The 14,170-nt window shown below is 42.3% G+C and overlaps 2 protein-coding genes across 3 annotated transcripts; one reads left to right on the top strand and one right to left on the bottom strand.

The window, feature by feature from the left end:
• Positions 1-4,578: 4,578 nt before the first annotated feature.
• On the bottom strand, positions 4,579-6,856 carry elp5 (elongator acetyltransferase complex subunit 5). Its single transcript, XM_029667036.2, has 8 exons — positions 6,510-6,856; positions 6,352-6,412; positions 6,172-6,252; positions 5,851-6,062; positions 5,486-5,661; positions 5,291-5,386; positions 5,099-5,199; positions 4,579-5,003 (listed from the first exon to the last, which is right to left on the bottom strand). The coding sequence occupies exons 1-8, from the start codon at positions 6,562-6,564 to the stop codon at positions 4,895-4,897; spliced, it is 891 nt and encodes a 296-aa protein (XP_029522896.1). The 5' UTR covers positions 6,565-6,856; the 3' UTR covers positions 4,579-4,894.
• A 639-nt stretch (positions 6,857-7,495) lies between these two features.
• Positions 7,496-12,865, top strand: LOC115133612 (PHD finger protein 23B-like). Of its 2 annotated transcripts, XM_029667034.1 has the most exons (5): positions 7,496-8,061; positions 9,212-9,243; positions 9,375-9,467; positions 9,645-10,278; positions 10,879-12,865. In XM_029667034.1, the coding sequence occupies exons 1-5, from the start codon at positions 8,034-8,036 to the stop codon at positions 11,070-11,072; spliced, it is 981 nt and encodes a 326-aa protein (XP_029522894.1). In that variant the 5' UTR covers positions 7,496-8,033; the 3' UTR covers positions 11,073-12,865. The 2 variants fall into 2 exon arrangements, with proteins under 2 accessions (XP_029522894.1, XP_029522895.1); XM_029667035.2 differs by lacking the exons at positions 7,496-8,061; positions 9,212-9,243 and having other exon boundaries at positions 9,431-9,515.
• The last annotated feature ends 1,305 nt before the right edge of the window (positions 12,866-14,170 follow it).

Here is a 14,170-nt window from a genome sequence, read left to right as displayed (position 1 = left end):
CTCTCTCTTTTTCCTCCAAACATAACGATGGTCATTATGGCCAAACAGTTCTATTTTTGTTTCATCAGATCAGAGGACATTTCTCCAAAAAGTATGATCTTTGTACCCATGTGCAGTTGCAAATCGTAGTCTGGCTTTTCTATGGCGGTTTTGGAGCAGTGGCTTCTTCCTTGCTGAGCGGTCTTTCAGGTTTGTCGATGTAGGACTCGTTTTACTGTGGAAATAGATACTTTTGTACCTGTTTCCTCCAGCATCGTCACAAGATCCTTTGCTGTTGTTCTGGGATTGATTTGCACTTTTCGCACCAAAGTACGTTCATCTCTAGGAGACAGAACGCATTTCCTTCTTGAGCGGTATGACGGCTGCGTGGTCGCATGGTGTTTATACTTGCGTACTATTGTTTGTACAGATGAACGTGGTACCTTCAGGCATTTGGAAATTGCTCCCAAGAATGAACCAGATGTGTCGAGGTGTACAATATTTTGATTTCTTTTGATTTTCCCATGATGTCAAGCAAAGAGGCACTGAGTTTGAAGGTAGGCCTTGAAATACATCCACAGGTACACCTCCAATTGACTCAAATCATGTCAATTAGTCTATCAGAAGCTTCTAAAGCCATGACATCATTTTCTGGAATTTTCCAAGCTGTTTAAAGGCACAGTCAACTTAGTGTATGTTAGCTTCTGATCCAATGGAATAGCGAGACAGTAAATTATAAGTGAAATAATCTGTCTGTAAACAATTGTTGGAAAAATGACTTGTGTCATGCACAAAATGGATGTCCTAACCAACTTGCCAAAACTATAGTTTGTTAACAATAAATTTGTGGATGGTTGAAAAACGAGTTTTAAATGACTTCTGACTTCAACTGTATATACTGTATTCTATTCTACTGTATTTTAGTCAATGTCACGCCAACATTGCGCAATCTAATATTTCTTTATTTCTTAAATACATTATTTTAGATTTGTGTGTATTGTTATGAATTGTTAGATACTACTGCACTGTTGGAGCTAGGAACACAAGCATTTCGTTACACCCGCAATGACATCTGCTAAATATTGGTATGTGACCAATACAATTTGATTGGATTTTGAATTTCTTGATTTTATTGGGAAAAAAATTCATTCATAAAACAAGTTCATGGGATAAAAAAAGTTTCAATATTTTTAAAATTGATTTACAATATTATATAACATCCCAAAATATATAAAGACCAAATTATCAAAAAAGTGTGTCCAGTATTTTTCAAAATGTAACTTGTCTATAGCGTAATATACTTTATGTGTCTCTCTGGATTCTAAAAATGTGTTTTGGTTATGTGTGATTGGGTTGAGTTGGTGGATCACAACTTTTAAGGTGCAAACACCGCCACCTACTGTACTGGAGTATGTGGCGTGTTACAGCCTACCTACATTAAATTTTCCTCATTAGTCCTGTTCCACTTAGGAAAGTGAAATAGAACCTTAGACACCACTTCCCTCCCCCCACTACACCATGCAAACCCCAACCCGTCCAGCCTCTCTAACCCTTTCACACAATCTCTCCCTGTCTACGTCATACAGTTCACAAAATATCAACACATGCTCCACCGTTTCCTCCACTAAACAGTCATCACACAGATTGGTTTCATGTCTCCCTATTATCCACAACGTGGCATTCAAACCTGGTTGCCCAAACCGTAGTCTACTCTACACAACTTCCTCTGTCCTGTATCCAATACTCCCCACTTCTTCCTTTACTACTAACATCCCACTCCCTTTACCAAAGATCAAGCCTTTTTGCCTGGATTAAGGACTTCCCGGCGGCCCAGTGGGACCTGAATATCTACCCCCTCTCCTCGCAACACTCTTAGGCACCACATCGGTCTTCTCATTACCCTTCACACCCACATGGGCGGGAACCCAGCAAAAGCTTACCACCACTCCCATCCTCTCCAATCCCATTAACAGCAACATCATCTCCACTAACATATCAAATGCTAAGCAAACAAGTCTCCCATATCCAACCTGCCTGTCTTAAGTGGTTTCACCTCCTCCACCCATCTCAAACCTAAAGTCAAGGCCATAAACTCGGCCGCATACACTGACACATAATCAGTTAACCGCTTACATACACTAACATTGAAATCTGGGACATACACCCCTGCCCCCCACCCTCCCACTGACTGGATCCTTTGAAGCAATAAATATCCGTAAAACTTTTTAAAACCGATTATCTATATATCTCTCCACACACCGTCTCACATCCTCACCCCATTCATAACCACATCTACACTTGGTTTTGGAAGCAGCCACAGAGGAATGTTCCCCAACACAATTGTCACCCTATCTCTCTCCCAGTCCATAATTCTACCACCTTCTGGCCGATTGTCCACCTGTACACCCTCTGCTTACCCATACCTTGCTCCCAGCATTCCCCAGTTGCAGTGACCACTGCATGTCCTTCTGAACTCCCTTTCAACCTCACCCAGTACACTAATGCAAGTTTGTCCTGCCTTATTCTCAGTGGCAGTTCCCCACTATTCACCTGCAATTATTACCCTGAATAAACATGGTGAAATACACAGATAATCTTTTTTTATTTTACCTTTATTTGACTTGGCAAGTCAGTTTAGAACAAATTCTTATTTACAATGACACCCTACTGGGTTAACTGCCTTGTTCAGGGGCAGAACGATAAATGTTTACTTTGGCAGCTCGGGGATTCAATCCAGCAACCTTTGCATTACTGGCCCAACGCTCTAACCACTAGGCTACCTGCCACTCCAATAAGCATTGTGTTGTTTAATATTGTCAGCATTTTTTATTTCACCTTTATTTAACCAGGTAGGCTAGTTGAGAACACGTTCTCATTTGCAACTGCGACCTGGCCAAGATAAAGCATAGCAGTGTGAACAGACAACACAGAGTTACACATGGAGTAAACAATTAACAAGTCAATAACACAGTAGAAAAAAAAGAGAGTCTATATACATTGTGTGCAAAAGGCATGAGGAGGTAGGCGAATAATTACAATTTAGCCGATTAACACTGGAGTGATAAATGATCAGATGGTCATGTACAGGTATAGATATAGGTGCAAAAGAGCAGAAAAGTAAATAAATATAAACAGTATGGGGATGAGGTAGGTAAAATTGGGTGGGCTATTTACCGATAGACTATGTACAGCTGCAGCGATCGGTTAGCTGCTCAGATAGCAGATGTTTGAAGTTGGTGAGGGAGATAAAAGTCTCCAACTTCAGCGATTTTTGCAATTCGTTCCAGTCACAGGCAGCAGAGAACTGGAACGAAAGGCAGCCAAATGAGGTGTTGGCTTTAGGGATGATCAGTGAGATAAACCTGCTGGAGCGTGTGCTACGGGTGGGTGTTGCCATCGTGACCAGTGAACTGAGATAAGGCGGAGCTTTACCTAGCATGGACTTGTAGATGACCTGGAGCCAGTGGGTCTGGCGACGAATATGTAGCGAGGGCCAGCCGACTAGAACATACAGGTCGCAGTGGTGGGTGGTATAAGGTGCTTTAGTAACAAAACGGATGGCACTATGATAAACTGCATCCAGTTTGCTGAGTAGAGTATTGGAAGCTATTTTGTAGATGAAGTCGCCAATCGGTAGGATAGTCAGTTTTACTAGGGTTTGGCGGCATGAGTGAAAGAGGCTTTGTTGAAAGCGATTCTAGATTGGAGATGTTTAATATGAGTCTGGAAGGAGAGTTTACAGTCTAGCCAGACACCTAGATACTTATAGATGTCCACATATTCTAGGTCGGAACCATCCAGGGTGGTGATACTAGTCGGGAGTGCGGGTGCAGGCAGCGAACGGTTGAAAAGTATGCATTTGGTTTTACTTGCATTTAAGAGCAGTTGGAGGCCACAGAAGGAGTGTTGTATGGCATTGAAGCTCGTTTGGAGGTTAGATAGCAGTGTCCAAGGACGGGCCGGAAGTATACAGAATGGTGTCGTCTGCGTAGAGGTGGATCAGGGAATCACCCGCAGCAAGAGCAACATCATTGATATATACAGAGAAGAGTCGGCCCGAGAATTAAACCCAGTGGCACCCCCATAGAGACTGCCAGAGGACCGGACAGCATGTCCTCCGATTTGACACACTGAACTCTGATGATGACGTAGAAGTCCAGCCAAGCTATTCAAGTTGTATTCATGTATATTCATTGCTGACTATTCCATGCCAGTGATGTTGTTGATTGTTTTTAGAGTAGACTAGGGCCAAGCTTTTATTGACCATTATTAAGTTGGTATACACTTGCATCGTTGAGGGCCATCACAAGTACTCAGTTGCTCCTTTAAAGGCCTAAAAGTAGCAACAAACTACAGGAACTATTTCATCATTATTCATAAGTCTATGTGAGTTCATGTGGCTAATGTGTTGGGTCTGACTAGACATGCGTAAAACCAAACAATAGGGCCACAGACTCAAGCTCACACACCAGTGGTTTGCAGTAGAAACTGTAAGCATTCTGTAAAAAAAGGTGTCAATTTGAGACAATACAAATGTGATAGTATAGGGATTTTCATTACAAAAGAATAACTAAATTGTTAGAAAATATACAGACAAACTGCAAACAGTAGCCTTTATTTAAACAGAGACCTGCTGTAGGCATCTGATCTCAGCGTCATTCTGTCCTCCGCTGAAATTTTCCTGAATTGATTGTTGTAACAAGCAATATATCTCCTATACTTACAGACTCCACCCTAATAAACTTCCTCCACTGCAAAAACTGGCATTCGGTAAGCCTGGTATTTTGTTAAACTTTCATTTAAATCTCCCCTGGGAAAGTAAAATAAATATCTCAGGCAGGAACCCAGGCTATTATTGTCCAAAAGTGGCATTAACTGCAAGGAGCTGTGCCCTACATGGCTAGTAGCCTGTCCTCTAGACATCAAGGTCGTCATCAGGATCCTCCTGGTCATAATCATCATTGGCATCAGGCTCGTAAAGGATCCGTCCTGAACCGGTGCCCGGGTGCAGAAGTGCTGACTTCCTGGAAGAAGACAAATGGGGAGAGTTCGATAAAACACATCAGACAGTAGCAAGACAGCATGGATAGAAAAGGCATGGCAGAAAACAAAATCTCACTTCTCTTTACTGAAGACGAAGGGAAGCGGCAGTTTTTCTTTGGCCTCTCTCTGTGTATCAGACAGGCGCAGGTTAAAGGTCAGGTTGGCTGTCGGATCCACCTGGGGAAAACAAGAGAATAATACAATACCATTGACTTTTTCCTTATCATTCTCACATTGTGCATGTCAGGAATCAATACAGGTGTGCTACCTCAGATTCGTCTGTATTCATCGGTGTGCTTCCAGGATGACTGCGTTTGCTCTGTATTGTAACTGTCAGGTCCTCATTGATGCTGAATATCTCCTCCTGTTAACAGACACACAGCACTTCAATCAGCAGAAAATGGCTAAGACAGTTAAATTCTTCAATTCAAACCAGCAGCACTCCATGCTCCACTGCTCTTACATCTTGCATAAGCTTGCCCGACTTGGTGCGTCTTGTTATTTTGGCGAAGGCCCCTAGTCCTCTGGTCCCTGGGGCCACAGTGATGACTGAGGTAGCCAAGTGGCATATGCTTCCCACAGTGCCTCGCTGATGCAGGTCTGAGTGCAGCAGACCAATTACAGCTCTCACAACTCCACCTAAAGACGAGTGAATAAAGTGGAGCCTGAACTGAACCGGAGCCTAACAATTTCACTGACTTCAATGTACAACATGGCATCAAATATAGATGCAATTGGAGAAACTTAGCTAACCTCTTTCTGCAGCGCTGAAATAAAAACAGAGCTGGTCAAGTCAGAAAGACAGTGTTTATAAATACCATGACAAACCTTTTTTGAGAGCCTGAAGTTTCTGGCAGATAGCAGCAGGGTCGTGATGCCTCAAAATCCATGACAGAGAGTCAATGACAAGTGTCACTGCTTTGGCCTGAGGTGTTTGTTTGAGAAGAGTGCCGATGTCCTCTAGGGTAAACTGGTGGACCGTAAACGGTGAATTACCGGTCCAGCCGAGAGGGTCAGAGTAGGCATTGTGAAAGTGCAGCCTATATTCAAAGTCGGGGAAAACATGAGCAAGTTAACGCTTGATCTCAAGAAATCTGCTTGTTGTGTTGACTCCCATCTAAAGGGAGTTTCTTATTTGTTTATAGTCACCTCTGTGCAGATGTTTTGTCCAGTCCATCATTGAGTTCCTCTTGACTAACTTCAAACCCCAATACATGGACCACTTCTTCCCTGAAACACAATATATTGGTATGACATTAGCGCACACAAACTAAATGAATACGAACTAGATAACAGCGGAAACGTTCATGTCACGGCGAAGTTATTTACCGTTTAAGTGCTGTATTGATGCAGCTTTTCAGGAGGTGTCGACCACAGTAATTCACAGAATCTGTCAAAGTAACGCAAAGGCAAAAAAAGTAAGTCAGTTAGATAATGTCTGTGTTCCTGAAAACAATGACGAGTTTACCATCAGCAAGTATATTTACCTTGTATCAAAATGAATCCTCCCGCTTCTGTTCCTTGCAAAACTTCCAACAACATATTAACGTTACAGGCTTCCTAGCTGCCCAGGTAGTTAGCTAACGTTGTAGCAAGAGTGTCGGTTATTACGTGTGATTCCTCTTCATCCGCCTTCAAATATTGATGCTGCCCTACAAATCTGACGACAATTCTCATGACAAGCGTTTGTCAGTTGGACATAGATGGAGCACCGAAATTTGCGTTTAGGAGAATAATGAAGTTGTACGATTGTATTCCATGTACAAGTCACGCAGCTCGTGCCAGGGAAAATTCAATGCTCCATAAGCATCCGGTTTGTATCCCCCTTCGCGCTTGCGCCTGAGCATGATGCCGTTCTTGTCTATATTTTGGTCATGACATCATTAATGTAGTAAATTAAACTTGATTCTTACATGATTTATACAAGCCTGCCTGAAAGATAACCTTGAAATGCGCATAGTCTAACTGACTCAACAACCAAAAATACGTATCTAAGTTAACTCGTTGATACTACTTTATATATACCCCTCTGATGGTCCCTGCAGGGGCCTAATGAAGGTTCTTATGGTAGATGCAGACAATTTGTTTTTCTTTGCGCATGTTTTCTGACATTGAAATTGATTCAGTAAGGGTCATTGTTAACTGTCAAAAGTTTAGAATTCTATTTGACCACATTTTCTTGCAGATAATGCTCGGAGAACAGGCATTACAATCTTAGTGAAACGACACTGTGGTCTTACTGACATTGGATAGTGTGGTGGTTGTATTTGGTGCAATAAACCATTTTTACATGTTTGCTTTACAGACCACTGAGTTAGATACAAATAAACCTCAGGTAGGTGCAATGGCACATGGGTAGAGTAGTTTTAGGGATTTATCGTCCGTCCTCATTAAGAAGAATATACACACATTAAACTACACTACCCAGCAAAGCGCAGAGCTGTCACTGCGTTGTGGCAACCACAAGGGGCTTCTGCAATCAGTTGACATCGCTGATGGCTCGAGGAGGCGCGCAAGGGGCTAGACGGAGTAGACGTATATTTAGTTAAACTCTTGTCGATTGTTGCTCGTGTTATGGAACAACGTCAACTTCATCTAAAAAATATGTTACCTGAATGCTTTTGTCCTATACAATGGATGCACCTGCTGCAGTTTTTCTCCGGTGACTTAGCTCGTTAGTTAACTAAAGTAGTTTTATTGCCAGGATTATGTATGCAATAGCTGCTGTGACGAAGAAATTAGCAATTAGCTAGCTAGCTATCTTGTTAATCGGGCTAATCGGAATTATTGTTGCATTTTTTTGTTGGTTAGCCCGGTACATTGCCGGCTAAGCTATCCAGAAAACCAGCCAAAAAACTCAAATAAATTCGCTTGTCTTCGAAGAGTGGTGTTGACTACTCCGTTCTTGGCTAGGGCTTCTCCCGCACAGTCAGTAGTCAAGTCAGGAGAAAAGCACAGACGCTGTTAGCTACCTGGTAGCTACCATCACGGGCCTTGTTGCTGAGGCGACAATGCTTGAAATAATGTCTGAACACCAAGGTACGTTTAAAAGTGTCAGTTCACATAGTACATTGATATTGAGTTCATTGCTAGTTGGCAGACATTCTCGGTTTTGTTAAAAATCCTCCTTCAGTGAAGCAACTGTTGGTTGTTCAATCGCCATGCTAGTTGGCTAGCGAACTAACGCTATCCAACGTTAACATTACCTGGCAGTTTACTAGTTAGCGAAGTTTGTTACATCTCTACTAACAGTCGAGAACGTCAATTAGCTTGCATAGTTATATACACATAGTTATCTTTTTTATGCAGTAACGATAACTATATATATATATATACTACTGTACCTAGTTAGCACATGTTTGTTAACTAACCATGCCATTGGTAGCTAATGGTATGTTAACCGCTGGCTAGCTAACTAGAAGTTTGTGCTAAGCAAATGGAGCCATAATGTCTGTTGCTTTGCCAGCAAGCTAACGTTAACATGTCTTGAATAGCTAACGTTAGCTAGCAAACAGTGCTCGTTGGTTAACAAGCTACTGTAACTAGTTAGCCAAATGCTGTTAGCTACCTAGCCATGTTCAAAATTCGGGAGGCTTCCACGCCATCGCAGCCGTGAGCTAATGTTGGCTCACAATGCATGTTTCACGTTTGTTAACGAGCTACTGTTAGCCAACATAGCCAACCGTGGATAACATAAACCGTATTCACTTTGCGTCACCCGTTGGTAGAAACTACCACGACAACGTTGTTGGCGGTAGTTGGCTAGTTTGTGAGCAGAGAAGGTATTCACATTTTTAGACAACTAAACGCTAGGCTAGCTAAAAAGGCAATACGTTATCCTTGTTGACTGACGTTGCAGCACGAGGCTAGACATCAACTTAGCTAGTTTGCTACTTTTAGAATAGAAATGCCCCTCTGCTACGTTAGGTTGCAGACTTGGCGTTTTGAATCATTGCCTGGTTGTTGTTTCATTGCATGCTTCATTGCTAATGTTAGCTAGTTATCGTTATATTCTCTAGAATAGATACATCGCAAGGCCGAACAAAAATAGACAAACAGCAAGCTAGCAGCTAACAATACTTGACTGCCGATGGATTAGTGGAGATAATGAAGTATTTGTTTTTATACGTAATGACTTTGTTTACAAGTTGAACAGATTATAGTATAGTAATATTGTTTTCTCCCACAGATTCGTTATTGAAGTGCAAAACGGATACTCTGGTAAATGGACTTCTGATGTGACGTTTACTTTAATCCCCCCTTCTGATCCTGTTCACAATTTTTTGGGTGTTGTATGCATGACTAATTAGCTTCGCTAATTTGTGTGAATGCCATTGTTTTGATCTCTTTAGCCTCCAGAGAGGAGAAAGAGGACCGTAGAAGACTTTAACAAGTTCTGCAACTTTGTCTTGGCATATGCAGGCTATATCCCCAATCCTAAAGAGGTAGGATAACTAGGCACACCAGGACATCAAGTTACCCCATTATTGATGGTGTGTGTGTCTTTTAATAGGGTTTGAGAACTTACCACATTTTTAAACATTTATGACCCTATGCATCAATTATTGTTGGTCCTGTACTGTTTTCTTTATTTTTCTTCTGCTACACCTGTGGCTGTGTAGGAAGGTCCATGGTCGCCAGCGTCCTCCAGCTCCCCGCACAGCTCAGGGGCGTCAGGGGAAAGCGGGGGTGGTGGTGAAGGAGGCGGCGCTAGCTCCTTGGGGGCCAGCTGGGGAGACGGCGGCAACGATCTGCACACCATCCACACGTTTGTCCGCAAGGCCCGCGCCAACAAGGGCAAGAGTATGCGCCGGATGCACTCCGACAGCTCCCTGCTGGACAAGATGCGCCTGAAAGACTCCCTGTACGACAGCCAGGCAGGCAGCAAGGCAGAGCGCAAGAAGGACAAAAAGCTAAAAAAGTTGTCGATGGGTTCTGCCATTGGCGGCGGGGGTGAAAGCGGGAGTAGCGGCGGGGAGAAGAGGGCCCGTATCAAGCGCAGCAAAAACCCTAAACAGGCCAAAGCCCTCAAAAAGCTTAAGAGCTCGGCCACCCAAAGTGAGACAGACTCTGAGACGGGCCATGCCCATCCCGGGGAGCGCCTGGTCCGAGATGACCTGACAGGGCACGGGGTCTCCTCACCAGGAATGCAGGGGCTGGCTAAGATTCAGGTGGAGGAGTCCAACCGGGAGGCAGAAATGAGCTCGAGTGAAGGCGAGACCTGGATCGCTGATGAGGACATCATGGTGGAGTCGGGTAAGTCATTTCATACTGACCACGCCGTTGACAAGTTGTAAACGCGAGTGCAGTAATCTCCTCACACAAGATGCATCACTTCAGTGTCAGTCTATGGCTGCAGTGATGGCTGGTAATATGCTTGGCATGTAATTAATCAATGTTAATGCACTAGTCTGTTCCGTGAGTTCTAAACCAGAGGCTCATACCTGGGGTGTGTTCAGCAGGACACAATGTTTTGTGCTTCAGATAAAAAAAAAAAATGTAATGTTGAACAAGCATGCCTCTGTCATGTAGAATAAGGAATCACGTCAGGGGAAACATTGTATTTAATGAGAAACAACTTGGTAACGATTGGTACTTTCTGGAGCTTGAGTCATCATGTAACCAATAAATAATGAATGGATAATAACTATGTAATTACTCTGTTCATGTAGTTTCTAAGTAAATAAGTAATTCGGAGCCCATAAAATAAAACCTCAACAAAAACAACAGTTGAAGTTCCTCTTCTCTTTGAAAACATTTGCCCCTGTTAGGTGCCCACTGAACCCAATGCTACTTGTCCCACTATGATATGCCCCCTCTTACCTCTTTTTTTTCTCTCCCTCCTTCCTCACACAGGTGACGACTCTTGGGACTTAATCACCTGTTACTGCGGCAAGCCGTTTGCAGGTCGACCCATGATCGAGTGCAACCAGTGCGGCGTGTGGGTCCATCTGTCGTGCGCCAAGATCAAGAAGTCCAACGTCCCTGACATCTTTTACTGCCACAAGTGCAGGGACACTCGACGGTCGGGGCAAAAGAAAGATCCCTAAAGAGAGAGGGGGTGGGAGGGACTATATCCCTCCTATATCCCTTTTCAATCTACCCTATTTTCTGTGTTCCACTACAACATCCATGTTCTTTTCTGCGATGCCTGCAGCTGATTGTTAATCCTCACCTGGACAGCAACTGTATCGTTAGTTTTCTTGGTGTTATTTTTTGACAATCACTATCCTCACTTATTCATGTAGGTTCTTTGTCACTTTCTGCCTTTGTGAAAACTGGGCTAAAACAGGAAGACATTGGGGGGAGATCTCTTTATTATCTGTAACATACAAATAGATATGCTTCTCTTGCTCAGTATTCTTACTAAATTGAGATTTTTTCATTGGAATGTTAGACTCCCAAACAGATATCCATCTCCTGGTTTTCATGTTAAGGTCATAGCATAAGGTGCATGACAAGTTATAGAGAATTATTTATTTAGGACATTGATGGACAACTTTTCTGTCTGTCAACGTTCAAGGAAAAAAGCTAGTATTTTATAATGGTACATTAACTATTGTGAGACCCTCTGCAACCAGTAATCAATGCAATGCGACTGCTACACCATGACACAGGCACAACCCCCTTCTTTCTCTGAAAAGAAAACTGATACTCCTGATTATTTTTGTCCTTAAGTTTCTCTTTTTAGTGTTAGAAGGGCAGCTCTCGTTTTATTTGATTGTTTTTGTAGCTACTTTTTTCTCGTGTAAGCTTTCGATTTGCGATTGTTTATGAATTTCTTTGTCTAATATAACACTCAGTACCTTATCACTGAGTGTTAAGCCCCTATGAGATGTCTCTCATTGGATGTTTTCAGAGTCTAACAAATACCAGATGAAATCTGAAATGTTGAATCTATTCCATTGACATATGCAAAGACAGTTGGTGCGACGAGAGTGCACGTTTTAAAAGGCGAGCCCAAACCAAACACCCCTTTGAGGTGTTATTTTTCATTGGAAAGTTAATTTCTTTAGTTTCAGCAACTGCGAAGAGACTGTAACTCAAACTGAGGGCTGTGCTGTAAAGTGTTTTTGATGCAGCCCATATCCAGAAGTATTTATTGATTTATTTGCCCTTTCTGTTTTTTGTCAACAGACATCTGCTATAGCACAGCTTCATAACTTTGAGTTCCCTCAGCATGACAATGGCGTCCTATGACTGCCCTTTTGGTTACGGTTTGACATGGCTACAGCCTTCAAATTCAATCTATAATGCTTGTTTTGTTTTTATTTACATTTTGTGTGTATGTTGTTTTTCATCAAGATACTTCTGGTTTGGAAATATGTCATTGTTGTGAACTGTCGTGGTGGGAAAGTTTACCTTGTCGAAGTGGCTCTAACATCTTTTTGCATGAATGGTTGTAAAACGTTTTTTTGTTTTTTTCATGTTATTGTTTTTTGGTTAACTTTTCAGAAAATGCTGGTTGACATTGCTCCCTAATCAGAATAGCATACAAATCTCTTCCACTCATGATCTTCTCATTCGAAAAACAAAGTTGACTGTTTGTAGTGTACAGAAAAATCAGTTGATATCGGAGTCGTGGACTCGTGGCAGTTTATGTTGGTAGGTTTTACCTGTTTTTGTTGGTGGGAGAGTCATGTTTAGTCCCCAAAAAGCAAATGCACTCTCACCACCATCTTTCCCTTCGATTTTCTGTATATACCCTGTTCTTCGATGACTGTACATATGTGAAAGTGAAAAGAGAGGGGAAAAGAGCCAAGCAAATGCTATATTTTCGGCATCTGATATTGTTTTTCTTTAACTGTAGCTTGAAAAATAAAAATGTTTCTTTTTTGGGGGAGCACCTGTGTTGTATCTTATCTTTCCAATATATGCAAAGTAGATTAATATATTGTAAGGAATGCATTTTATTGAAGTTAGGCACACATGATGTGTTTGTCATTGTACATACTTACAGAACCACTAGAGGGGGATGAGTCCCAAACATCTAAGCAGGTTAGTACACTAGTACAGCATCTTAAATATAAATAAATAGTTATAACATATTTGTGGGAGTGCATCTTTACAAAACAATCAACTAATTGGATTTGGATTGACTGTAAGACAGTAAAGTTAATATTGGATGAGACTGAAGGGGTTGGAAGCTGTTATTGTTGCTCCTTCATTCAGCCTTCTGGTTCATCCTGCAAGACAAACAGATACACATTAGCTGGTTCACATTCTGGACAAACATCCTAATAAACAGATGGTCAGGCTATCCCTCCTTGTTCTGTGCTCTCACCTTTCTGCTACGCTGGTTGGACATAAGGCCGCTTCCAATAGAATCCAGAGGAACTGTTGCCTTCCTCCTGGAGTGACAGGAAGAGAAAGATCTTACATAACTCAGACTGGACTTGTTTCTTTGGGAGCTAAAGTGATGCAAGTACACAGCACTAATATAGCGCTACAACGTTACTATATTACATCAGCGGATACTCCTTGTCTCAACGTTGTTACATCATCGCCCACTGCTCCAGTCTCTCACCTCTTGTCCTTGGGTTTGCGACGGTGGTGGTTGTGATGATGGACAGAGATGCGTTCCCCGGAGGTGGATATGCGTTCCAGAGGGGCGAGGAAGGTGGCAGACTGGAAACTACTTTCTTCCCAATCCCGGGTCATCTCACCAGCGTCTCCGGGTGGCGAAAGGTTGGCGAGGTTAGAGACCTCAGACAGGTGTGGGAAGAACTCTTGGTCCAGCCAATTGACGTCCTGTGGACATGGGGGGGGGGGGGTTATTTTCAGACAAGCAGCATATGACAATGCAGTTTGTATAAAATGACCAATCTGTATTTATTTGAAACCTTGTTATTTTCATTGAAGTAGATGCACCAGTCACACAAAAGAGCATCTATCTATGAAAGCAATACAAGAATGGCATCATGGTGTTTCCAAGATGAAGGATATTTTTGCCACTATCCATGTTTAAACTGTTTAAGAAAATCCACTGAGCATGTGTAACTTCCTTACCCGTTTCTGTCTCAGCATATCAGGCAGCAGGAAGGCAGACAAGTCTCCCAACATCAGGTAAAGTCCCAGGACAGCTAACACACACCTTGAGTAAAGCATCTGTATGGCAGACAGAAAATATTATATTTTAGACATTCAT

Source organism: Oncorhynchus nerka, linkage group LG8 (genome assembly GCF_034236695.1).
Source record: "Oncorhynchus nerka isolate Pitt River linkage group LG8, Oner_Uvic_2.0, whole genome shotgun sequence".
Lineage (NCBI taxonomy): Eukaryota > Metazoa > Chordata > Actinopteri > Salmoniformes > Salmonidae > Oncorhynchus > Oncorhynchus nerka.
The sequence above is the reverse complement of the archived record's forward strand: the minus strand, read 5'-3'. Positions and strand labels throughout refer to the sequence as shown.

Bases quoted from the DNA above. Each gene is read 5' to 3' on its own strand.
- elp5 (XM_029667036.2), bottom strand. From the start codon at position 6,564: ATGTTGTTGGAAGTTTTGCAAGGAACAGAAGCGGGAGGATTCATTTTG. The intron at 5,387-5,485 runs GTAAGAGCAGTG...GTCTGTTAACAG, and splicing joins CGGGCAAGCTTATGCAAGAT to GAGGAGATATTCAGCATCAA. The intron at 5,200-5,290 runs GTAGCACACCTG...TGTTTTCCCCAG, and splicing joins TGAATACAGACGAATCTGAG to GTGGATCCGACAGCCAACCT.
- LOC115133612 (XM_029667034.1), top strand. From the start codon at position 8,034: ATGCTTGAAATAATGTCTGAACACCAAG. The intron at 8,062-9,211 runs GTACGTTTAAAA...TTTCTCCCACAG, and splicing joins AATAATGTCTGAACACCAAG to ATTCGTTATTGAAGTGCAAA. The intron at 9,468-9,644 runs GTAGGATAACTA...GTGGCTGTGTAG, and splicing joins ATATCCCCAATCCTAAAGAG to GAAGGTCCATGGTCGCCAGC.